At 45.3% G+C, this 26,461-nt stretch overlaps 1 protein-coding gene across 1 annotated transcript in view; it reads right to left on the minus strand.

Moving 5' to 3' along the window:
- The window catches only part of myrf (myelin regulatory factor), a 108,476-nt gene that overhangs the window by 75,624 nt on the left and 6,391 nt on the right, over positions 1 to 26,461 (minus strand). Inside the window, 2 exon segments of the mRNA XM_046297264.1 lie at positions 1,878 to 2,174; positions 2,806 to 2,896. Of these exon segments, the coding sequence (XP_046153220.1) occupies positions 1,878 to 2,174; positions 2,806 to 2,896 (388 nt within the window).

The raw sequence follows: 26,461 nt of genomic DNA on the forward strand, positions 1-26,461 counted from the left end.
TGAATCTAGACCTAAACCATCATGTCATTGTAGACATGAGTCTGGCTCATCGGTTAAATGTGAGCTACTATGACTTATCTTTTCAAGTTGTATCTCACGTTGATGATACAACTTATTAAAAAGTAGCAGGCTAAACTGTAAATATTAGTGCCCGACCTCACTAATGCTCTTGTGGCTGAATGGAAGCAAGTCCCCGCAACAATGTTCCAACAACTAGTGGAAAGCCTTCCCAGAAGAGTGGAGGCTGTTATCGCAGCAATGTTCCAACATCTAGTGGAAAGCCTTCCCAGAAGAGTAGAGGCTGTTATCGCAGCAATGTTCCAACATCTAGTGGAAAGCCTTCCCAGAAGAGTGGAGGCTGTTATAGCAGCAATGTTCCAACATCTAGTGGAAAGCCTTCCCAGAAGAGTGGAGGCTGTTATAGCAGCAATGTTCCAACATCTAGTGGAAAGCCTTCCCAGAAGAGTGGAGGCTGTTATAGCAGCAATGTTCCAACATCTAGTGGAAAGCCTTCCCAGAAGAGTGGAGGCTGTTATAGCAGCAATGTTCCAACATCTAGTGGAAAGCCTTCCCAGAAGAGTGGAGGCTGTTATAGCAGCAATGTTCCAACATCTAGTGGAAAGCCTTCCCAGAAGAGTGGAGGCTGTTATAGCAGCAATGTTCCAACATCTAGTGGAAAGCCTTCCCAGAAGAGTGGAGGCTGTTATAGCAGCAATGTTCCAACATCTAGTGGAAAGCCTTCCCAGAAGAGTGGAGGCTGTTATAGCAGCAATGTTCCAACATCTAGTAGAAATCCTTCCCAGAAGAGTGGAGGCTGTTATAGCAGCAAAGAGGAGACCAACTCTATATTAATGCCCATGAGATGTTCAACTAGCAGGTGTCCACATACTGTAGTAGCATAATCTGTCATCTTGCTCTATAATTCCAACATGTCAGTTTCTGTTGCCTACCATTCCCCATCATCCATCTATCCATTTATAGTCCCAGACAGCTCAGCCTCACCCTCACCCTCACCCACTCCCTCACCCTCACACTAGCCCAAACCCTCACCCACTCCCTCACCCTCACACTAGCCCTCACCATCACCCACTCCCTTTCCCTCACCCTAACCATCACCCACTCTCTTTCCCTCACCCTCACCCTAGCCCTCACCCACTCCCTCACCCTCACCCTCACCCTAGCCCTCACCATCACCATCACCCACACCCTTTCCCTCACCCTAGCCCTCACCCTCACCCACTCCCTCACCCTCATCCTACCCATTTAAGACATTTACATTTAAGTCATTTAGCAGACGCTCTACCCCTCACCATCACCATCCCCCACACCCTTTCCCTCACCCTACCCCTCACCATCACCCACTCCCTTTCCCTCACCCTACCCCTCACCATCACCATCACCCACTCCCTTTCCCTCACCCTACCCCTCACCATCACCATCACCCTTTCCCTCACCCTACACCTCACCATCACCCACTCCCTTTCCCTCACCCTTACCATCACCCACTCCCTTTCCCTCACCCTCACCCTAACCATCACCCACTCCCTTTCCCTCACCCTAACCCTCACCATCACAATCACCCACTCCCTTTCCCTCACCCTAACCATCACCCACTCCCTTTCCCTCACCCTAACCCTCACCATCACCATCACCCACTCCCTTTCCCTCACCCTCACCATCACCCACTCCCTTTCCCTCACCCTAACCCCCACCATCACCCACTCCCTTTCCCTCACTCTAACCCTCACCATCACCCACTCCCTTTCCCTCACCCTAACCCCCACCATCACCCACTCCCTCAACCTAACCCTAACCCTTAGCATCACTCCTTGACTCCCTCCCTCACCCCCCCCATCACCCCCATCTCGCCAGCTCACCCTGGTGCGTAGTGTCCTCTGTGTTCAGGCTTGATGTGGTCCTGCTGCTGCTGGTGGTTCTGCTGGTGGTTGTGTTGCCCCAGGCAGGGGTAGTTGTTGTGTCTCAGCAGGCCCAGGGGTGGGGGGTAGGGGGTTTGGCAGGGCTGGAGTTGGTGGTGGGAGTGGGGGTTTCCCTGACGGAGGGGGATAGGGGGGTTCACGCCACACTGCAAACCACCCCCAGAAGAGGAAACTCCGGCTTGGGGTGATGAGTAAGAGTTAGGCCCTGGGGCACCGCTATGGACCTCAGAAAAACAGCTGGGGAAACACGGAGGAGAATATATATATATATATATATATATATATATATATATATATATTATATATTTACATATTTTACATTTTGATCATTTAGCTGCCGTTCTTATCCAGACTTACAGTCATTCATCTAAAAGTAGCTAGGTCAGACAACCATGTGATTGTGTTCATTAATATTAGTTCAATTGGAAATGTCCCTAGAATAGCATGTTATGAATTGGTTATTGTGTGTTGAGGTGGGTCGTGTTTATCAGGGCACTCAATTGAAAACGTATTAAAGCGTTTTGCAACAGAAAACAAAAACCTATGTTTCTTGTTGGACAAATCCAGTCCCTTTTTCAGCACATTTTTTCCCCACATTTGGTACCTAATAAACGCTACCCTGGTTAGACATACTTGTTGTTTGGTCGCATTGATAAGCTGGTCACAGATGTGTTTGTGTTGTCGCTAACTCCTGTGGTTGTTTGGCATGACAATGACAGACAACACAGACAGGTGTGGTTCATTAGGCACCAAAAGGATGAAAACTGACTGAAACAGCGAGGGAATACCTGGACCTGTCCAATAAGAAAAACCCAATTTACGTTTTCAATTACAAAACGTTTTATACCGTTTCCCGGGAGCCACTCACATGTCAGTGCTGTCGTCCTCCTTACTAATGTAGTCCTCCAGAATACTGGTGTCAATGTTCGCTGGCTCCAAGGAGCTGGTAATATCATGACCTACAGAGAGAGAGAGAGAGAGGAGGACGAGGGGGGAGTAGAAAAGAGAGAGAATGTGTTGTACATCAGTTGTATCACCTGAGTGAACTAGACCACAGAGAGTGATGCTGGATTCTGTTTCACTGTTTGGGAACGCTAAGACCAAGACTATGGCCATCTGGATCTTATGTCTGAGTCCAGACATGATCGGTTGGTGTTGGGTTCAGACAGGATGGGTTCAGACAGGATGGGTTCAGACAGGATGGGGTCAGACAGGATGGGTTCAGACAGGATGGGTTCAGACAGGATGGGCTGGTGTTGGGTCCAGACAGGATGGGCTGGTGTTGGGTTCAGACAGGATGGGTCCAGACAGGATGGGTTCAGACAGGATGGGTTCGTGTTGGGTTCAGACAGGGTGGGTTGGTGCTGGGTTCAGACAGGGGGGGCTGGTGTTGACAGGTCATCTAACAGCTGGGTTCAGACAGGATGGGTTGGTGCTGGGTTCAGACAGGGTGGGCTGGTGTTGACAGGTCATCTAACAGCTGGGTTCAGACAGGGTGGGCTGGTGTTGACAGGTCATCTAACAGCTGGGTTCAGACAGGGTAGGCTGGTGTTGACAGGTCATCTAACAGCTGGGTTCAGACAGGGTGGGCTGGTGTTGACAGGTCATCTAACAGCTGGGTTCAGACAGGATGGGTTGGTGCTGGGTTCAGACAGGGGGGGCTGGTGTTGACAGGTCATCTAACAGCTGGGTTCAGACAGGATGGGTTGGTGCTGACAGGTCATCTAACAGCTGGGTTCAGACAGGATGGGTTGGTGCTGACAGGTCATCTAACAGCTGGGTTCAGACAGGATGGGTTGGTGCTGACAGGTCATCTAACAGCTGGGTTCAGACAGGGTGGGCTGGTGTTGACAGGTCATCTAACAGCTGGGTTCAGACAGGGTGGGCTGGTGTTGACAGGTCATCTAACAGCTGGGTTCAGACAGGGTGGGCTGGTGTTGACAGGTCATCTAACAGCTGGGTTCAGACAGGGGGGGCTGGTGTTGACAGGTCATCTAACAGCTGGGTTCAGACAGGATGGGTTGGTGCTGAGGTCATCTAACAGCTGGGTTCAGACAGGATGGGTTGGTGCTGACAGGTCATCTAACAGCTGGGTTCAGACAGGGTGGGTTGGTGCTGGGTTCAGACAGGGTGGGCTGGTGTTGACAGGTCATCTAACAGCTGGGTTCAGACAGGGTGGGCTGGTGTTGACAGGTCATCTAACAGCTGGGTTCAGACAGGGGGGGCTGGTGTTGACAGGTCATCTAACAGCTGGGTTCAGACAGGGGGTGCTGGTGTTGACAGGTCATCTAACAGCTGGGTTCAGACAGGGGGGGGCTGGTGTTGACAGGTCATCTAACAGCTGGGTTCAGACAGGGTGGGCTGGTGTTGACAGGTCATCTAACAGCTGGGTTCAGACAGGGTGGGCTGGTGTTGACAGGTCATCTAACAGCTGGGTTCAGACAGGGTGGGCTGGTGTTGACAGGTCATCTAACAGCTGGGTTCAGACAGGGGGGGGCTGGTGTTGACAGGTCATCTAACAGCTGGGTTCAGACAGGATGGGTTGGTGCTGGGTTCAGACAGGGTGGGCTGGTGTTGACAGGTCATCTAACAGCTGGGTTCAGACAGGGGGGGCTGGTGTTGACAGGTCATCTAACAGCTGGGTTCAGACAGGGTGGGCTGGTGTTGACAGGTCATCTAACAGCTGGGTTCAGATAGGGGGGGGCTGGTGTTGACAGGTCATCTAACAGCTGGGTTCAGACAGGATGGGCTGGTGTTGACAGGTCATCTAACAGCTGGGTTCAGATGTTCAAAAAAACAACTACTTTCTCTCATGATAAATACATCTAAAGTACTAATTCTGACATGTCCATTTCAACCAATAGTAAGTATACTACGAAGATTCCTCCTCCTCCTCCTTGTCCTCCTCCTCATCAACAACCAGTCAGTAGCCTATACATTGTGCTAGTCTATTGGGTGCACCAGCAATGGTTTTTAGCTTGGTTTAAGTGTTGGTGTGTGAAATAATTCATCCCTCTATTCTCTCACCCAGCTCAACCTCACTCCATTCAGGGACGTGGGACCCTACTCACCCCATCTCAGGCAAAGCTCCCCGAATCCACGTGACTCTATCCCAATATCCTCAGAAACATCAGCATGTAGAGTACACAGACACTATTTTACTTAAACTATTTCTACAGGGCATTTCGACAACAAAGCGAGTGAGTGTGACAGAGGTGAAGAATGGGTGAATGAGGTTAGGTAGAGAGGGATCAGAAAGAGGTAAACAGTGGGTGGGTCATGGTTAGACAACTTGTCTCTCTCTCTCTCGATAGATGAAGCTGCTACTCAGTTCGGAATGTCAAAAATGTCTGTGTTAGTGTCGCTTTCTCTCTCTTCGCCCTCTGTCTTCAAACCCCTTGCTATTTAAAATCTCACTTGATCAGCACTCAGCCACCTCTGAATTCCTCTCGTCGCCCTCTGTCTTCAAACCCCTTGCTATTTAAAATCTCACTTGATCAGCACTCAGCCACCTCTGAATTCCTCTCGTCGCCCTCTGTCTTCAAACCCCTTGCTATTTAAAATCTCACTTGATCAGCACTCAGCCATCTCTGAATTCCTCTCTTCGCCCTCTGTCTTCAAACCCCTTGCTATTTAAAATCTCACTTGATCAGCACTCAGCCACCTCTGAATTCCTCTCGTCGCCCTCTGTCTTCAAACCCCTTGCTATTTAAAATCTCACTTGATCAGCACTCAGCCACCTCTGAATTCCTCTCGTCGCCCTCTGTCTTCAAACCCCTTGCTATTTAAAATCTCACTTGATCAGCACTCAGCCACCTCTGAATTCCTCTCTTCGCCCTCTGTCTTCAAACCCCTTGCTATTTAAAATCTCACTTGATCAGCACTCAGCCACCTCTGAATTCCTCTCTTCGCCCTCTGTCTTCAAACCCCTTGCTATTTAAAATCTCACTTGATCAGCACTCAGCCACCTCTGAATTCCTCTCTTCGCCCTCTGTCTTCAAACCCCTTGCTATTTAAAATCTCACTTGATCAGCACTCAGCCACCTCTGAATTCCTCTCTTCGCCCTCTGTCTTCAAACCCCTTGCTATTTAAAATCTCACTTGATCAGCACTCAGCCACCTCTGAATTCCTCTCGTCGCCCTCTGTCTTCAAACCCCTTGCTATTTAAAATCTCACTTGATCAGCACTCAGCCACCTCTGAATTCCTCTCGTCGCCCTCTGTCTTCAAACCCCTTGCTATTTAAAATCTCACTTGATCAGCACTCAGCCACCTCTGAATTCCTCTCGTCGCCCTCTGTCTTCAAACCCCTTGCTATTTAAAATCTCACTTGATCACCACTCAGCCACCTCTGAATTCCTCTCGTCGCCCTCTGTCTTCAAACCCCTTGCTATTTAAAATCTCACTTGATCAGCACTCAGCCACCTCTGAATTCCTCTCGTCGCTCTCTGCCACTCATTCAGTGGTCTTTCCCCCATCTTTAGAAGCAGCCACGTCTCGTCCGTATCGTCCTCTGTGCGTGGTGGTATAGTTTCATAGAAATGTACAGAGTGCTGTTGTTTATCTCTCATACAGCTGGATCACATCAGCATGTGTTTGATGACAGCAAGATGGGAGTGTAAAAACAATTAGAGATTATAGATGGAGTGTCTTCAGATGAAAAGTTCTTCGGCAATTCTTGTTAGGACAAGGTTCATGAATACATGCCAGAGCCAAGGGGGGGGGGATGAGAAGGACCGAATGAGAGGAGGAGGAGCAGGAGAAGAGGGGGAGATGAAGAGGAAAGGAGGAAGAGAGAATGAGAAGGAAGAGGATGGTTTTCACTTAAATAAAGACCAGATGTGCACCCTGCCCAAACTGGCAGTAAATTCAGACTGGCAGGACTGATAACGAAGAGGGAGTGGGGTGGTTGGAGACAGAAGGATATATGTGAGTGAGTGAGTGAGTGAGTGAGTGAGTGTGAGAGAGAGAGAGAGAGAGAGAGAGAGAGAGAGAGAGAGAGAGATGTGAACACAGGGGATTAGAAGAAGAGAACCGAATCCAAAGAGAGCACGACATAAATCCAGACGCTACTCATGGGTTGATATTGTGTCCGAATTAACAGTAAATCACTAGTTATTATCGGAGTTTGAAAGTGTGGATACTAGAGTGGTGTCTGTGTAACGGATGAGAAACGCTAGCTTAGTTAGCGGTGGTGCGCGCTAAATAGTGTTTCAATCGATGACGTCACTTGCTCTGAGACCTTGAAGTAGTAGTTCCCCTTGCTCTGCATGGGCCGCGGCTTTTGTGGAGCGATGGGTAACGATGCTTCGAGGGTGACTGCTGTTGATGTGTGCAGAGGGTCCCTGGTTCGCGCCCGGGTATGGGCGAGGGGACGGTCTAAAGTTATACTGTTACATCCGCTTTGACGCTCCGCTAAATTAGGACATGCTTCCATTTTCTTTTGCTTGCGCCGTAGTCACACAAAATGTGTTCAATTTTAGTTGTCTGTGTGATAATGTAACTTACAGTCTAGGGGCAGTAAATCACTAGGACATGTTGAAACAGTAGGGTTACTAGATAGGGCTGTGAGATGCATATCCCTGGCTCCCCTCAATGTCCAGCTGTGTCCCGACAGGGAACAACGCTATGATTGTCAGGACAACCGCTATACAGACAGACTGCCCTTTTCAGATTATAGGGGGGGCAGCAGTGTGGTTGTTCAGGGGCCAGTGTGGTTGGTCAGGGGCCAGTGTGGTTGGACAGGGGCCAGTGTGCTATGCCAGTGTTTCAATACATCAGTAGTTCACCATGTAATAACCCCTTCTGGAGATGACAGAGTTTCACTGGGTGTGTTCATCAATCTAACTAATGTCTGTTCTCTGTTGATCTAATGTCTGTCTGTTGATCTAATGTCTGTTCTCTGTTGATCTAATGTCTGTCTGTTGATCTAATGTCTGTCTATTGATCTAATGTCTGTTCTCTGTTGATCTAATGTCTGTTCTCTGTTGATCTAATGTCTGTCTGTTGATCTAATGTCTGTCTGTTGATCTAATGTCTGTTCTCTGTTGATCTAATGTCTGTTCTCTGTTGATCTAATGTCTTGTCTGTTGATCTAATGTCTTGTCTGTTGATCTAATGTCTTGTCTGTTGATCTAATGTCTGTCTGTTGATCTAATGTCTGTCTGTGGATCTAATGCCTGTCTGTTGATCTAATGTCTGTCTGTTGATCTAATGTCTGTTCTCTGTTGATCTAATGTCTGTCTGTTGATCTAATGTCTTGTCTGTTGATTTAATGTCTGTCTGTTGATCTAATGTCTGTCTGTTGATCTAATGTCTGTTCTCTGTTGATCTAATGTCTGTCTGTTGATCTAATGTCTGTTCTCTGTTGATCTAATGTCTGTTCTCTGTTGATCTAATGTCTTGTTTGTTGATCTAATGTCTGTCTGTTGATCTAATGTCTGTCTGTTGATCTAATGTCTGTCTATTGATCTAATGTCTGTCTGTTGATCTAATGTCTGTTCTCTGTTGATCTAATGTCTGTTCTCTGTTGATCTAATGTCTGTCTGTTGATCTAATGTCTGTCTGTTGATCTAATGTCTTGTCTGTTGATCTAATGTCTTGTCTGTTGATCTAATGTCTGTTCTCTGTTGATCTAAATGTCTGTCTATTGATCTAATGTCTGTCTATTGATCTAATGTCTGTCTGTTGATCTAATGTCTGTCTGTTGATCTAATGTCTGTCTGTTGATCTAATGTCTGTCTGTTGATCTAATGTCTGTTCTCTGTTGATCTAATGTCTGTCTGTTGATCTAATGTCTGTTCTCAGTTGATCTAATGTCTGTCTGTTGATATAATGTCTTGTCTGTTGATCTAATGTCTTGTCTGTTGATCTAATGTCTGTTCTCTGTTGATCTAATGTCTGTCTGTTGATATAATGTCTTGTCTGTTGATCTAATGTCTTGTCTGTTGATCTAATGTCTGTTCTCTGTTGATCTAATGTCTTGTCTGTTGATCTAATGTCTGTCTGTTGATCTAATGTCTGTTCTAATGTCTGTTGATCTAATGTCTGTCTGTTGATCTAATGTCTGTTCTTGATCTAGTTGATCTAATGTCTGTCTGTTGATATAATGTCTTGTCTGTTGATCTAATGTCTTGTCTGTTGATCTAATGTCTGTTCTCTGTTGATCTAATGTCTGTCTGTTGATATAATGTCTTGTCTGTTGATCTAATGTCTTGTCTGTTGATCTAATGTCTGTTCTCTGTTGATCTAATGTCTTGTCTGTTGATCTAATGTCTGTCTGTTGATCTAATGTCTGTTCTCTGTTGATCTAATGTCTGTCTGTTGATCTAATGTCTGTCTGTTGATCTAATGTCTGTCTGTTGATCTAATGTCTGTCTGTTGATCTAATGTCTGTCTGTTGATCTAATGTCTGTCTGTTGATCTAATGTCTGTCTGTTGATCTAATGTCTGTCTGTTGATCTAATGTCTGTCTGTTGATCTAATGTCTTGTCTGTTGATCTAATGTCTGTCTGTTGATCTAATGTCTGTCTGTTGATATAATGTCTTGTCTGTTGATCTAATTTCTTGTCTGTTGATCTAATGTCTGTTCTCTGTTGATCTAATGTCTGTCTATTGATCTAATGTCTGTCTATTGATCTAATGTCTGTCTGTTGATCTAATGTCTGTCTGTTGATCTAATGTCTGTTCTCTGTTGATCTAATGTCTGTCTGTTGATCTAATGTCTGTTGTCTGTTGATCTAATGTCTGTCTGTTGATCTAATGTCTGTTCTCTGTTGATCTAATGTCTGTCTATTGATCTAATGTCTGTCTGTTGATCTAATGTCTGTTCTCTGTTGATCTAATGTCTGTCTATTGATCTAATGTCTGTCTGTTGATATAATGTCTGTGATATGACTTGACTGGGGATGGAACCCCCAACCTTCCGATCTCAGGATGGACTCGAACCACATGACCACTGAATTAGTTCCAATCCCATTGTATGAGAGAATACAATTATAACTGAATGACCGTCCAGAACACATCATCAGTGCAGCAGACTACAGTACTGCACAGTATAATGTATTAACACTGCCTGCTCTGTAGAAGCACATGATTTCATTTGTGTGTGTGCGTGCGCGTGTGTGCGTGTGCGCGTGCGTGCGTGTGCGTGTGCGTGTGCGTGCGTGTGTGTGTGTGCGTGCGCGTGCGTGTGTGTGTGTGTGTGTGTGTGTGTGTGTGTGCGCGCCTTAATAAATCATCTCATTTCCAGCAGCACAAATTTCATACTATGATCATCAGACTGTCAATATGACACACACACAGTTTCAACCATAATCACTATACTGTCATCACTATACTGTCATCACTATACTGTCATCACCATACTGTTGTCACCCTACTGTCATCACTATACTGTCATCACCATACTGTCATCACTATACTGTCATCACTATACTGTCATCACTATACTGTAATCACCATACTGTTATCACCATACTGTCATCACCATACTGTCATCACCATACTGTTATCACTATACTATCATCACCATACTGTCAACATCATACTGTCATCACTATACTGTCATCACTATACTGTCATCACCATACTGTCATCACCATACTGTTATCACTATACTGTTATCACTATACTGTTATCACTATACTGTCATCACCTTACTGTCATCACTATACTGTCATCACCATACTGTCATCACTATACTGTCATCACTATACTGTTATCACCATACTGTCATCACTATACTGTCATCACCATACTGTCAACACTATACTGTCATCACCATACTGTCAACATCATACTGTCATCACTATACAGTCATCACTATACTGTCATCACTATACTGTTATCACCATACTGTTATCACCATACTGTCATCACCATACTGTCATCACCATACTGTTATCACTATACTGTCATCACCATACTGTCAACATCATACTGTCATCACTATACTGTCATCACCATACTGTCATCACCATACTGTCATCACCATACTGTCATCACCATACTGTCATCACTATACTGTCAACATCATACTGTCATCACTATACTGTCATCACTATACTGTCATCACCATACTGTCATCACTATACTGTCATCACCATACTGTCATCACTATACTGTCATCACCATACTGTCATCACTATACTCACCATCATCACCATACTGTCATCATACTGTCATCACTATACTATCATACTGTCATCACCATACTACTGTCATCACTATACTGTCATCACTATACTGTCATCACTATACTGTCATCACTATACTGTCATCACCATACTGTTATCACCATCATCACTATACTGTCATCACTATACTGTCATCACCATACTGTCAACATCATACTGTCATCACTATACTGTCATCACTATACTGTCATCACTATACTGTCATCACCATACTGTCAACATCATCACACTATACTGTCATCACACTATACTGTCATCACCATATATCACCATACTGTCATCACTATACTGTCATCACTATACATCACTATACTGTCATCACCATACTGTCATCACTATACTGTCATCACCATACTGTCATCACTATACTGTCATCACTATACTGTCATCACCATACTGTCATCACCATCACTATACTATCATCACTACTACTACTGTCATCACTATACTCATCACCATACTGTCATCACCATACTGTCATCACTATACTGTCATCACCATACTGTCAACATCATACTGTCATCACTATACTGTCATCACCATACTGTCATCACCATACTGTCATCACTATACTGTCATCACCATACTGTCATCACCATACTGTCATCACCATACTGTCATCACCATACTGTCATCACTATACTGTCATCACCATACTGTCATGGTTTAAATACAGACCAGTATCCCTTCTTTCTTTTCTCTCCAAAACTCTTGAACGTGCCGTCCTTGGCCAGCTCTCCCGCTATCTCTCTCTGAATGACCTTCTTGATCCAAATCAGTCAGGTTTCAAGACTAGTCATTCAACTGAGACTGCTCTCCTCTGTATCACGGAGGTGCTCCGCACTGCTAAAGCTAACTCTCTCATCCTCTGCTCTCATCCTTCTAGATCTATCGGCTGCCTTCGATACTGTGAACCATCAGATCCTCCTCTCCACCCTCTCCGAGTTGGGCATCTCCGGCGCGGCCCACGCTTGGATTGCGTCCTACCTGACAGGTCGCTCCTACCAGGTGGCGTGGCGAGAATCTGTCTCCTCACCACGCGCTCTCACCACTGGTGTCCCCCAGGGCTCTGTTCTAGGCCCTCTCCTATTCTTGCTATACAACAAGTCACTTGGCTCTGTCATAACCTCACATGGTCTCTCCTATCATTGCTATGCAGACGACACACAATTAATCTTCTCCTTTCCCCCTTCTGATGACCAGGTGGCGAATCGCATCTCTGCATGTCTGGCAGACATATCAGTGTGGATGACGGATCACCACCTCAAGCTGAACCTCGGCAAGACAGAGCTGCTCTTCCTCCCGGGGAAGGACTGCCCGTTCCATGATCTCGCCATCACGGTTGACAACTCCATTGTGTCCTCCTCCCAGAGCGCTAAGAACCTTGGCGTGATCCTGGACAACACCCTGTCGTTCTCAACTAACATCAAGGCGGTGGCCCGTTCCTGTAGGTTCATGCTCTACAACATCCGCAGAGTACGACCCTGCCTCACACAGGAAGCAGCACAGGTCCTAATCCAGGCACTTGTCATCTCCCGTCTGGATTACTGCAACTCGCTGTTGGCTGGGCTCCCTGCCTGTGCCATTAAACCCCTACAACTCATCCAGAACGGTGAATGCACCAATTTGTAAGTCGCTCTGGATAAGAGCGTCTGCTAAATTACTTAAATGTAAATGTAATGTAAATGTCATCACTTTACTGTCATCACTATACTGTCATCACTATACTGTCATCACCATACTATCATCACTATACTGTCATCACTATACTGTCATCACCATACTGTCATCACCATACTGTTATCACCATACTGTTATCACCATACTGTCATCACTATACTATCATCACCATACTGTCAACATCATACTGTCATCACTATACTGTCATCACTATACTGTCATCACTATACTGTTATCACTATACTGTTATCACCATACTGTTATCACCATACTGTCATCACCATACTGTCATCACCATACTGTTATCACTATACTGTCATCACCATACTGTCATCACTATACTGTCATCACCATACAGTCATCACCATACTGTCATCACCATACTGTTATCACTATACTGTCATCACCATACTGTCATCACCATACTGTCATCACCATACTGTCATCACCATACTGTCATCACCATACTGTCATCACTATACTGTCAACATCATACTGTCGTCACCATACTGTCATCACTATACTGTCATCACCATACTATCATCACCATACTGTCATCACCATACCATCATCACCATACTGTCATCACTATACTGTCATCACCATACTGTTATCACCATACTGCCATCACCATACTGTCATCACCATACTGTCATCACTATACTGTCATCACTATACTGTCATCACTATACTGTCATCACCATACTGTCATCACCATACTGTCATCACCATACTGTCATCACTATACTGTCATCACTATACTGTCATCACCATACTGTCATCACTATACTGTCATCACCATACAACAACCAAGACTAGCCTGACTTAGTTATTCATCTGTATCACACTGGCCTGAGCTTTGCTCCAAAGCTATTTTAACATTTATATAATTTAAATGAACCTTTAAGGCAAATCAGTTAAGAACAAATTATTATTTACAATGACGGCCTACACCGTCCAAACCAGGACGACACTGGGCCCTATGGGACTCCCAATCACAGCCGCTTGTGATACAGCCTGGATTCGAACCAGGGTGTCTGTAGTGAGCTGAGCTTTTAAAATACATTCTGTATTTTGTATATATATTTTTTAAACAAGTTACATGAATTATATTGAGAAACCTGTCACGGAAGTAGCTCTGAATGTTTGGAGCATAAGTAAACTATAGTCCTTCATCAGATGTAATGTCTGAGTAGCTCAGCTTCCTCGTTCTCCACTCAACTTGTCCCACAACCCGAGTCACAATAACAACAACAAATAACAACAACATGACTGACACATGTAAACAAACATGATTGACATGAGGAAACCCCTCTAACAGACAGAGAGACAGACACACATGATTGACAGAGAGACAGACACATGAGGAAACCCCTCTAACAGACAGAGAGACAGACACACATGAGGAAACCCCTCTAACAGACAGAGAGACAGACACATATGAGGAATCCCCTCTAACAGACAGAGAGACAGACACACATGAGGAAACCCCTCTAACAGACAGAGAGACAGACACACAGATGTATTTTAGAAGAGATAGACAGAGAGAGACAGTCAGAGAGCTAGACACACAGAGATAGACACAGAGAGACAGTCAGAGAGACAGACACACAGAGATAGACAGGGAGAGACAGTCAGAGAGACAGACACACAGAGAGACAGAGAGAGACAGTCAGAGAGACAGAGAGACAGACACACAGATATAGACAGAGGAGACAGTCAGAGAGACAGAGACAGTCAGAGAGACAGACACACAGAGATAGACAGGGAGAGACAGTCAGAGAGACAGACACACAGAGAGACAGAGAGAGACAGTCAGAGAGACAGAGAGACAGACACACAGATATAGACAGAGAGAGACAGTCAGAGAGACAGAGACAGTCAGAGAGACAGAGAGAGACAGTCAGAGAGACAGACACACAGAGAGAGACAGTCAGAGAGACAGACATAGTCAGAGAGACAGACACACAGAGATACACAGAGATAGTCAGAGATAGTCAGAGAGACAGAGATAGTCAGAGGGCAGTGTACTGTACCTGCGCGCAGCCAAAGCATGTTGAAGATGAGAGGGAGCACCTGAACCAAAATATGAGAAGATAAAATCCCTCTCTATTTTTCATATGATTCTTTCCCTACAGCTGTCGTGGTAACGCTTTCCGTTTTTCTCCTGAGACCTCCCTGAGAGTCGCAATTTGGGTTTACAAATGTGAGTGGGACTGTGTGTGTGTGTGTGTGTGTGTGTGTGTGTGTGTGTGTGTGTGTGTGTGTGTGTGTGTGTGTGTGTGTGTGTGTGTGTGTGTGTGTGTGTGTGTGTGTGTGTGTGTGTGTGTGTTGTAATGGGGATTACTCCCCAGTCCAGTCATGAGACAGGGCTGTACCAGTTCGCCACACACAGCACCTGGCACATCGGGCTGGCCGACCTGGCTCCAAAGATTAGGAGAGGGAGAGAGGGAACGAGAGAGACAGAGAGAAAGAGAGTGAAGAGAGAGTAGGGAATGAAAGAAAGGTAGAGACAGCATGCCATTGACATGGGGGGGTTCAGAGGAGGGGAGGGGTGAAGAGTACGATACCGATAGTACTCTGATAATAGTCTGATAGTACTCTACGGTAGTACTCTATGATAGTACTCTGATAGTACTCTGATAATAGTCTGATAGTACTCTACGGTAGTACTCTACGATAGTACTCTGATAGTACTCTGATAATAGTCTGATAGTACTCTACGGTAGTACTCTACGATAGTACTCTGATAGTACTCTGATAATAGTCTGATAGTACTCTACGGTAGTACTCTATGATAGTACTCTGATAGTACTCTGATAATAGTCTGATAGTACTCTACGGTAGTACTCTACGATAGTACTCTGATAGTACTCTGATAATAGTCTGATAGTACTCTACGGTAGTACTCTATGATAGTACTCTATGATAGTACTCTGATAGTACTCTATGATAGTACTCTACGATAGTACTCTGATAGTACTCTACGGTAGTACTCTGATAGTACTCTGATAGTACTCTGATAGTACTCTACGGTAGTACTCTACGATAGTACTCTACGATAGTACTCTGATAATAGTCTGATAGTACTCTGATAGTACTCTACGATAGTACTCTACGATAGTACTCTACGATAGTACTCTGATAGTACTCTACGGTAGTACTCTACGATAGTACTCTACGATAGTACTCTGATAATAGTCTGATAGTACTCTGATAGTACTCTACGATAGTACTCTACGATAGTACTCTACGGTAGTACTCTACGGTAGTACTCTATGATAGTACTCTGCGATAGTTGTCTATGATAGTACTCTGCGATATTACTCTACAATAGTACTCTACGATAGTACTCAACAATATTACTCTGATAGTACTCTACGATAGTACTCTACGATAGTACTCTGCGATAGTTGTCTATGATAGTACTCTGCGATATTACTCTACAATAGTACTCTACGATAGTACTCAACAATATTACTCTGATAGTACTCTACGATAGTACTCTATGATAGTACTCTATGATAGTACTCTACGGTAGTACTCTATGATAGTACTCTACGGTAGTACTCTACAATAGTACTCTATGATAGTACTCTATGATAGTACTCTATGATAGTACTCTACGGTAGTACTCTACGATAGTACTCTATGATAGTACTCTATGATAGTACTCTACGGTAGTACTCTACAATAGTATTCTACGGTAGTACTCTACGATAGTACTCTACGGTAGTACTCTACGATAGTACTCTATGATAGTATTCTATGATAGTACTCTACGATAGTACTCTATGATAGTACTCTATGATAGTATTCTACGATAGTACTCTACGTTAGTACTCTACGTTAGTACTCTAGTATTCCAATACTGGTCAAGTCCTACGAGCTCTATGCATAAAGAGCAATATGTCCAACAGTATCCTAATTCCTTCACACATCATCCCTAAAAAGTACCATATTGACGCAACACACGTTTGTAGACCAGAGAGATTACTGTGCCCAGTAGTACTGACATGTTACGTGATCAGAAAGCTGTAAAGGTGGAAAATAAGACAGCCTCTATGAGCTTGGTAAGCCTGGCTGGTCCTAAACATTCCTCTAGCGGCCATTGTGTAGTCTAGAGCGATTTTCTAGGTTAGCTAGCCAGCTATTGTCGTTCTTTTAACGCAACGTAACGTAATCAACACTGCTAGCTAGCCAGCTAGCCCCCGAATAGCAGCACTGTCGAAACTATTACACTCAACGGAACGACTTGATTAGTGTAGTGTCAACAACGCACCCACTGCCATCTAGCCTACTTCAGCAGTACTGTATCATTTTAATCATTTTAGTCAATAAGATTCTTGCTACGTAGCTTAACTTTCTGAACATTCGAGACGTGTAGTCCACTTGTCATTCCAATCTCCTTTGCATTAGCGTAGCCTCATCTGTAGCCTGTCAACTATGTGTCTGTCTATCCCTGTTCTCTCCTCTCTGCACAGACCATAAAACGCTCCACACCGCGTGGCCGCGGCCACCCTAATCTGGTGGTCCCAGCACGCACGACCCACGTGGAGTTCGGACGGAAACATGGATCACCACAGACAACACTGCTACTCCTACTGCTCTCTCTTCGTCCGCCCACCTGTTCTCACACACCCCGAGAGCTTCTGGTCAGCGGGGTGGTGGCACCGGGATCCTCATCTCTCCCAAGTGGTCATTCTCTCTTTCTCCCCTTACCCATCTGTCTATCGCCTCATTTGAATTCCATGCTGTCACAGTTACCAGCCCTTTCAAGCTTAACATCCTTATCATTTATCGCCCTCCAGGTTCCCTCAGAGAGTTCATCAATGAGCTTGATGCCTTGATAATCTCCTTTCCTGAGGACGGCTCACCTCTCACAGTTCTGGGCGACTTTAACCTCCCCACGTCTACCTTTGACTCATTCCTCTCTGCCTCCTTCTTTCCACTCCTCTCCTCTTTTGACCTCACCCTCTCACCTTCCCCCCCTACTCACAAGGCAGGCAATACGCTCGACCTCATCTTTACTAGATGCTGTTCTTCCACTAACCTCATTGCAACTCCCTCCAAGTCTCCGACCACTACCTTGTATCCTTTTCCCTCTCGCTCTCATCCAACACCTCCCACACTGCCCCTACTCGGATGGTATCGCGCCGTCCCAACCTTCGCTCTCTCTCCCCCGCTACTCTCTCCTCTTCCATCCTATCATCTCTTCCCTCTGCTCAAACCTTCTCCAACCTATCTCCTGATTCTGCCTCCTCAACCCTCCTCTCCTCCCTCTCTGCATCCTTTGACTCTCTATGTCCCCTATCCTCCAGGCCGGCTCGGTCCTCCCCTCCCGCTCCGTGGCTCGATGACTCATTGCGAGCTCACAGAACAGGGCTCCGGGCAGCCGAGCGGAAATGGAGGAAAACTCGCCTCCCTGCGGACCTGGCATCCTTTCACTCCCTCCTCTCTACATTTTCCTCCCCTGTTTCTGCTGCTAAAGCCACTTTCTACCACTCTAAATTCCAAGCATCTGCCTCTAACCCTAGGAAGCTTTTTGCCACCTTCTCCTCCCTCCTGAATCCTCCTCCCCCTCCCCCCTCCTCCCTCTCTGCAGATGACTTCGTCAACCATTTTGAAAAGAAGGTCGACGACATCCGATCCTCGTTTCCTAAGTCAAACGATACCGCTGGTTCTGCTCACACTGCCCTACCCTGTGCTCTGACCTCTTTCTCCCCTCTCTCTCCAGATGAAATCTCGCGTCTTGTGACGGCCGGCCTCCCAACAACCTGCCCGCTTGACCCTATCCCCTCCTCTCTTCTCCAGACCATTTCCGGAGACCTTCTCCCTTACCTCACCTCGCTCATCAACTCATCCCTGACCGCTGGCTACGTCCCTTCTGTCTTCAAGAGAGCGAGAGTTGCACCCCTTCTGAAAAAACCTACACTCGATCCCTCCGATGTCAACAACTACAGACCAGTATCCCTTCTTTCTTTTCTCTCCAAAACTCTTGAACGTGCCGTCCTTGGCCAGCTCTCCCGCTATCTCTCTCTGAATGACCTTCTTGATCCAAATCAGTCAGGTTTCAAGACTAGTCATTCAACTGAGACTGCTCTCCTCTGTATCACGGAGGCGCTCCGCACTGCTAAAGCTAACTCTCTCTCCTCTGCTCTCATTCTTCTAGATCTATCGGCTGCCTTCGATACTGTGAACCATCAGATCCTCCTCTCCACCCTCTCCGAGTTGGGCATCTCCGGCGCGGCCCACGCTTGGATTGCGTCCTACCTGACAGGTCGCTCCTACCAGGTGGCGTGGCGAGAATCTGTCTCCTCACCATGCACTCTCACCACTGGTGTCCCCCAGGGCTCTGTTCTAGGCCCTCTCCTATTCTCGCTATACACCAAGTCACTTGGCTCTGTCATAACCTCACATGGTCTCTCCTATCATTGCTATGCAGACGACACACAATTAATCTTCTCCTTTCCCCCTACTGATGACCAGGTGGCGAATCGCATCTCTGCATGTCTGGCAGACATATCAGTGTGGATGGCGGATCACCACCTCAAGCTGAACCTCGGCAAGACGGAGCTGCTCTTCCTCCCGGGGGAAGGACTGCCCGTTCCATGATCTCGTCATCACGGTTGACAACTCCATTGTGTCCTCCTCCCAGAGCGCTAAGAACCTTGGCGTGATCCTGGACAACACCCTGTCGTTCTCAACTAACATCAAGGCGGTGGCCTGTTCCTGTAGGTTCATGCTCTACAACAACCGCAGAGTACGACCCTGCCTCACACAGGAAGCGGCGCAGGTCCTAATCCAGGCATTTGTCATCTCCCGTCTGGATTACTGCAACTCGCTGTTGGCTGGGCTCCCTGCCTGTGCCATTAAACCCCTACAACTCATCCAGAACGCCGCAGCCCGTCTGGTGTTCAACCTTCCCAAGTTCTCTCACGTCACCCCGCTCCTCCGCTCTCTCCACTGGCTTCCAGTTGAAGCTCGCATCCGCTACAAGACCATGGTGCTTGCCTACGGAGCTGTGAGGGGAACGGCACCTCAGTACCTCCAGGCTCTGATCAGGCCCTACACCCAAACAAGGGCACTGCGTTCATCCACCTCTGGCCTGCTCGCCTCCCTACCACTGAGGAAGTACAGCTCCCGCTCAGCCCAGTCAAAACTGTTCGCTGCTCTGGCCCCCCAATGGTGGAACAAACTCCCTCACGACACCAGGACAGCGGAGTCAATCACCACCTTCCGGAGACACCTGAAACCCCACCTTTTTAAGGAATACCTAGGATAGGATAAGTAATCCCTCTCACCCCCCCCCTTTAAGATTTAGATGCACTATTGTAAAGTGACTGTTCCACTGGATGTCATAAGGTGAATGCACCAATTTGTAGGTCGCTCTGGATAAGAGCGTCTGCTAAATGACTTAAATGTAATGTAATGTATATGGCCATACACAGACCAGCAGTAAACCACAAACCATGAGACTCTGAGCCAACCTACTGCCCGCACTACACTAACCTTCCACCCTATAGCTCCCAGGGCCTGGAGAATGAGCTGCCCTGAATCACGACAAGAGGTGTATTTAACGAGAGGTGTATTTAACAAGAGATGTATTTAACGAGAGGTCTATTTTGCGTTACCAGTATTGTCATCGTCATAAGATGGTTCAACAGGTCTCACCATTCAAAAGTCTTTTCTCATTATAATATATCTGTCACTATGTACCTGAGTCCAGTCAGTGAGACTCATTATAATATATCTGTCACTATGTACCTGAGTCCAGTCAGTGAGATTCATTATAACATATCTGTCACTACGTACCTGAGTCCAGTCAGTGAGATTCATTATAATATATCTGTCACTACGTACCTGAGACCAGTCAGTGAGACTCATTATAATATATCTGTCACTACGTACCTGAGTCCAGTCAGTGAGATTCATTATAATATATCTGTCACTACTACAACCAATACCACTACCACTACAACTACCATTACCATTACCACTACTACTACCACCACCACTACTACTACTACTACCATTACCACTACTACCACTACTACCACCATTACCACTACTACCACTACTACCACTACCACTACTACTACTACTACCATTATTACCACTACCACTACTACCACTACTACCACTACCACTACTACCACTACCACCACCACTACTACCACTACTACTACTACTACCACTACTACTACTACCACTACTACTACCACTAATACCACTACTACCACTACCACTACTATCACAACCACTACTACCACTACCACTACTACTTCCACTACTACCACTACTACTACTACTACCACTACTACCACCACGACTACTACTACCACTACTACTACAACTACCACTACTTATACTACTACTACTACTACCACTACAACCACTACCACTACCACTTCTACTACTACCACTACTACTACCACTACTACCACTACCACTACTACCATTACCACTACTACCACTACTACTACTACTACCACTACTACCACAACCACTACAACCACTACCACTTCTACTACTACTACCACTACTACCACCACCACTACTACCACTACTACTACTACTACTACAACCACTACTACTACAACCACTACCACTACAACCACTACCACTACAACTACCATTACCACTACTACTACTACTACTACCACTACTACTACTACTACTACTACCATTACCACTACTACCACTACTACCACCATTACCACTACTACCACTACTACTACTACTACCACTACCACTACTACCACTGGTCTTCTGTATTACTACTACTACCATTACCACTTGGTAGACAACCACTACTACCACTACTACTACTACTACCACCATTACCACTATGCCACTACTGTAATTACCACTACTACTACCACAACTACCACTACTACTACTACTACCATTACTACCACTACTACCACTATTACTACTACTACAAATACTACTACCACTACTACCACTACTACCACTACTACCACCATTACCACTACTACCACTACCACCATTACCACTACCACTACTACTACTACTACTACTACTACTACTACTATCACTATTACTACTACTACCACTAATACCACTACCACCACTACCACTACTATCACAACCACTACTACCACTACTACTACTACTACTACTACTACTACTACTACTACCACTACTACTACTACTACTACTACTACTACCACTACTACTACTACTACCACTAATACCACTACTACCACTACCACTACTATCACAACCACTACTACCACTACCACTACTACTTCCACTACTACCACTACTACTACTACTACTACTACTACCACTACTACCACCACTACTACTACTACCACTACTACTACTACTACTACCACTACTTATACTACTACTACTACTACCACTACAACCACTACCACTACTACTACTACTACTACCACTACTACTACCACTACTACCACTACCACTACTACCATTACCACTACTACCACTACAACCACCATTACTACTACTACTACTACCACTACTACCACAACCACTACAACCACGACCACTTCTACTACTACTACCACTACTACCTCCACCACTACTACCACTACTACTACTACTACTACTACTACTACTACTACAACCACTACTACTACAACCACTACCACTACAACCACTACCACTACTACTACCATTACCACTACTACTACTACTACTACCACTACTACTACTACTACTACTACCACTTACCACTACTACCACTACTACCACCATTACCACTACTACCACTACTACTACTACTACTACCACTACTACTACTACTACTACTACCATTACCACTACTACCACTACTACCACCATTACCACTACTGCTACCACTACAACTACCATTACCACTACTACTACTACTACTACCACTGCTACTACTACTACTACTACCATTACCACTACTACCACTACTACCACCATTACCACTACTACCACTACTACTACTACTACTACTACCACCACTACTACCACTACTACTTACTACTACTACCATTACCACTACTAACCACTACTACCACTACTACTACTACTACTGCCATTACCACTACTACCACTACTACCATTACCACTACTACTACCACTACCACTACTACTACTACTACTACTACTACTACTACCACCACCATTACTACTACTACTACCACTACTACCACCATTACCACTACTACCACTACTACCACCATTACCACTACTACCACTACTACCACCATTACCACAAATACTACTACTACCATTACCACTACTACCACTACTACCACTACTACCACTACCACTACTACCACTACTACCACTACTACCACTACTACCACTACTACCATTACCATTACCACTACTACCACTACTACCACCATTACCACTACTACCACTACTACCACTACTACCACTACTACTACTACCACTACTACTACCACCATTACCACTACTACCACTACTACCACTACTACTGCCACCATTACCACTACTACTACTGCTACATTACCACTACTACCACTACTACCACTACTACCACTACTACTACTACTACTACTACCACTGCCACTACTACTACCACTACTACCACTACTACACTACTGCACTACTATGCTGCCACCACTACTACCACTACTACTACTACTACTACTGCTGCTGCTACTACTACTGCTACTACTACTACCACTACTACTACTACTACTACTACTACTACTACCACTACTACTACTACTACTACTACTACCACTACTACTACTACTACCACTAATACCACTACTACCACTACCACTACTATCAGAACCACTACTACCACTACCACTACTACTTCCACTACTACCACTACTACTACTACTACTACTACCACCACTACTACTACTACCACTACTACTACTACTACTACCACTACTTATACTACTACTACTACTACCACTACAACCACTACCACTACCACTTCTACTACTACCACTACTACTACCACTACTACCACTACTACTACTACCATTACCACTACTACCACTACTACCACCATTACTACTACTACTACCACTACTACCACTACCACTACACTACTACCACTACCACTACTACTACTACTACCACTACTACCACCACTACTACTACCACTACTACTACTACTACTACTACTACTACTACTACTACTACCACTACTACTACACCACTACCACTACAACCACTACCACTACAACTACCATTACCACTACTACTACTACTACTACCACTACTACTACTACTACTACTACCATTACCACTACTACCACTACTACCACCATTACCACTACTACCACTACTACTACTACTACTACCACTACTACTACTACTACTACTACCATTACCACTACTACCACTACTACCACCATTACCACTACTACCACTACTACCACCATTACCACTACTACCACTACTACTACTACTACTACTACTACTACTACCATTACCACTACTACCACTACTACCACCATTACCACTACAACCACTACCACTACAACTACCATTACCACTACTACTACTACTACTACCACTACTACTACTACTACTACTACCATTACCACTACTACCACTACTACCACCATTACCACTACTACCACTACTACTACTACTACCACTACCACTACTACCACTACTACCACTATTACTACTACTACCATTACCACTACAACCACTACTACCACTACTACTACTACTACCACCATTACCACTACTACCACTACTACCACCATTACCACTACTACTACCACCACTACCACTACTACTACTACTACTACTACCACTACTACCACCACCATTACCACAAATACTACTACCACTACTACCACCATTACCACTACTACCACTACTACCACCATTACCACTACTACCACTACTACCACTACCACTACCACTACTACCACCATTACCACTACTACCACTACTACCACCATTACCACTACTACCACTACTACCACTACTACCACTACTACTACTACCACCATTACCACTACTACCACTACTACCACTACTACCACTACTACCACTACTACCACCATTACCACTACTACCACTACTACCACTACTACCACCATTACCACTACTACCACTACTACCACTACTACCACTACTACTACTACCACCATTACCACTACTACCACTACTACCACTACTACCACTACTACCACTACTACCACTACTACCACTACTACTACTACCACCATTACCACTACTACCACTACTACCACTACTACCACTACTACCACTACTACCACCATTACCACTACTACCACTACTACCACTACTACCACCATTACCACTACTACCACTACTACCACTACTACCACTACTACCACTACTACCACTACTACCACTACTACCACCATTACCACTGCTACCACTACTACCACTACTACCCACCACTACTACCACTACTACCACTACTACCACTACTACCACTACTACTACTACTACTACTACCACTACTACCACTACTACCACTACTACCACTACTACCACCATTACCACTACTACCACTACTACCACTACTACCACTACTACCACTACTACCACTACTACCACTGCTACCACTACTACCACTACTACCACTACTACCACTACTACTACCACCATTACCACTACTACCACTACTACCACTACTACCACTACTACCACCATTACCACTGCTACCACTACTACCACTACTACCACTGCTACCACTACTACCACCATTACCACTGCTACCACTACTACCACCATTACCACTACTACTACCATTACCACTGCTACCACTACTACCACTACTACCACTACTACCACCATTACCACTGCTACCACTACTACCACTACTACCACTACTACCACTACTACCACCATTACCACTGCTACCACTACTACCACTACTACCACTACTACCACTGCTACCACTACTACCACTACTACCACTACTACCACTACTACTACTACCACTGCTACCACTACTACCACCATTACCACTGCTACCACTACTACCACTACTACCACTACTACCACTACTACCACTACTACCACCTCTACCACTACTACCACTACTACCACCATTACCACTACTACCACTACTACCACTACTACCACCATTACCACTGCTACCACTACTACCACTACTACCACTGCTACCACTACTACCACCACCACTACTACCACTACTACCACTACTACTACTACTACTACTACTACCACTACTACTACCACTACACCTACCACTACTACCACTACTACCACTACTACCACTACTACCACTACTACTACTACTACCACTGCTACCACTACTACCACCATTACCACTGCTACCACTACTACCACTACTACCACTACTACCACTACTACCACTACTACCACTACTACCACTACTACCACTACTACCACCATTACCACTACTACCACTACTACCACTACTACCACCATTACCACTGCTACCACTACTACCACTACTACCACTGCTACCACTACTACCACCACCACTACTACCACTACTACCACTACTACTACTACTACCACTACTACCACTACTACCACTACAACCACTACTACCACTACTACCACTACTACCACTACTACCACTACAACCACTACTACCACTACTACCACTACTACCACTACTACCACTACTACCACTACTACCACTACTACC

The sequence above is a fragment of the Oncorhynchus gorbuscha genome, linkage group LG01 (assembly GCF_021184085.1).
Source record: "Oncorhynchus gorbuscha isolate QuinsamMale2020 ecotype Even-year linkage group LG01, OgorEven_v1.0, whole genome shotgun sequence".
Classification (NCBI taxonomy): domain Eukaryota; kingdom Metazoa; phylum Chordata; class Actinopteri; order Salmoniformes; family Salmonidae; genus Oncorhynchus; species Oncorhynchus gorbuscha.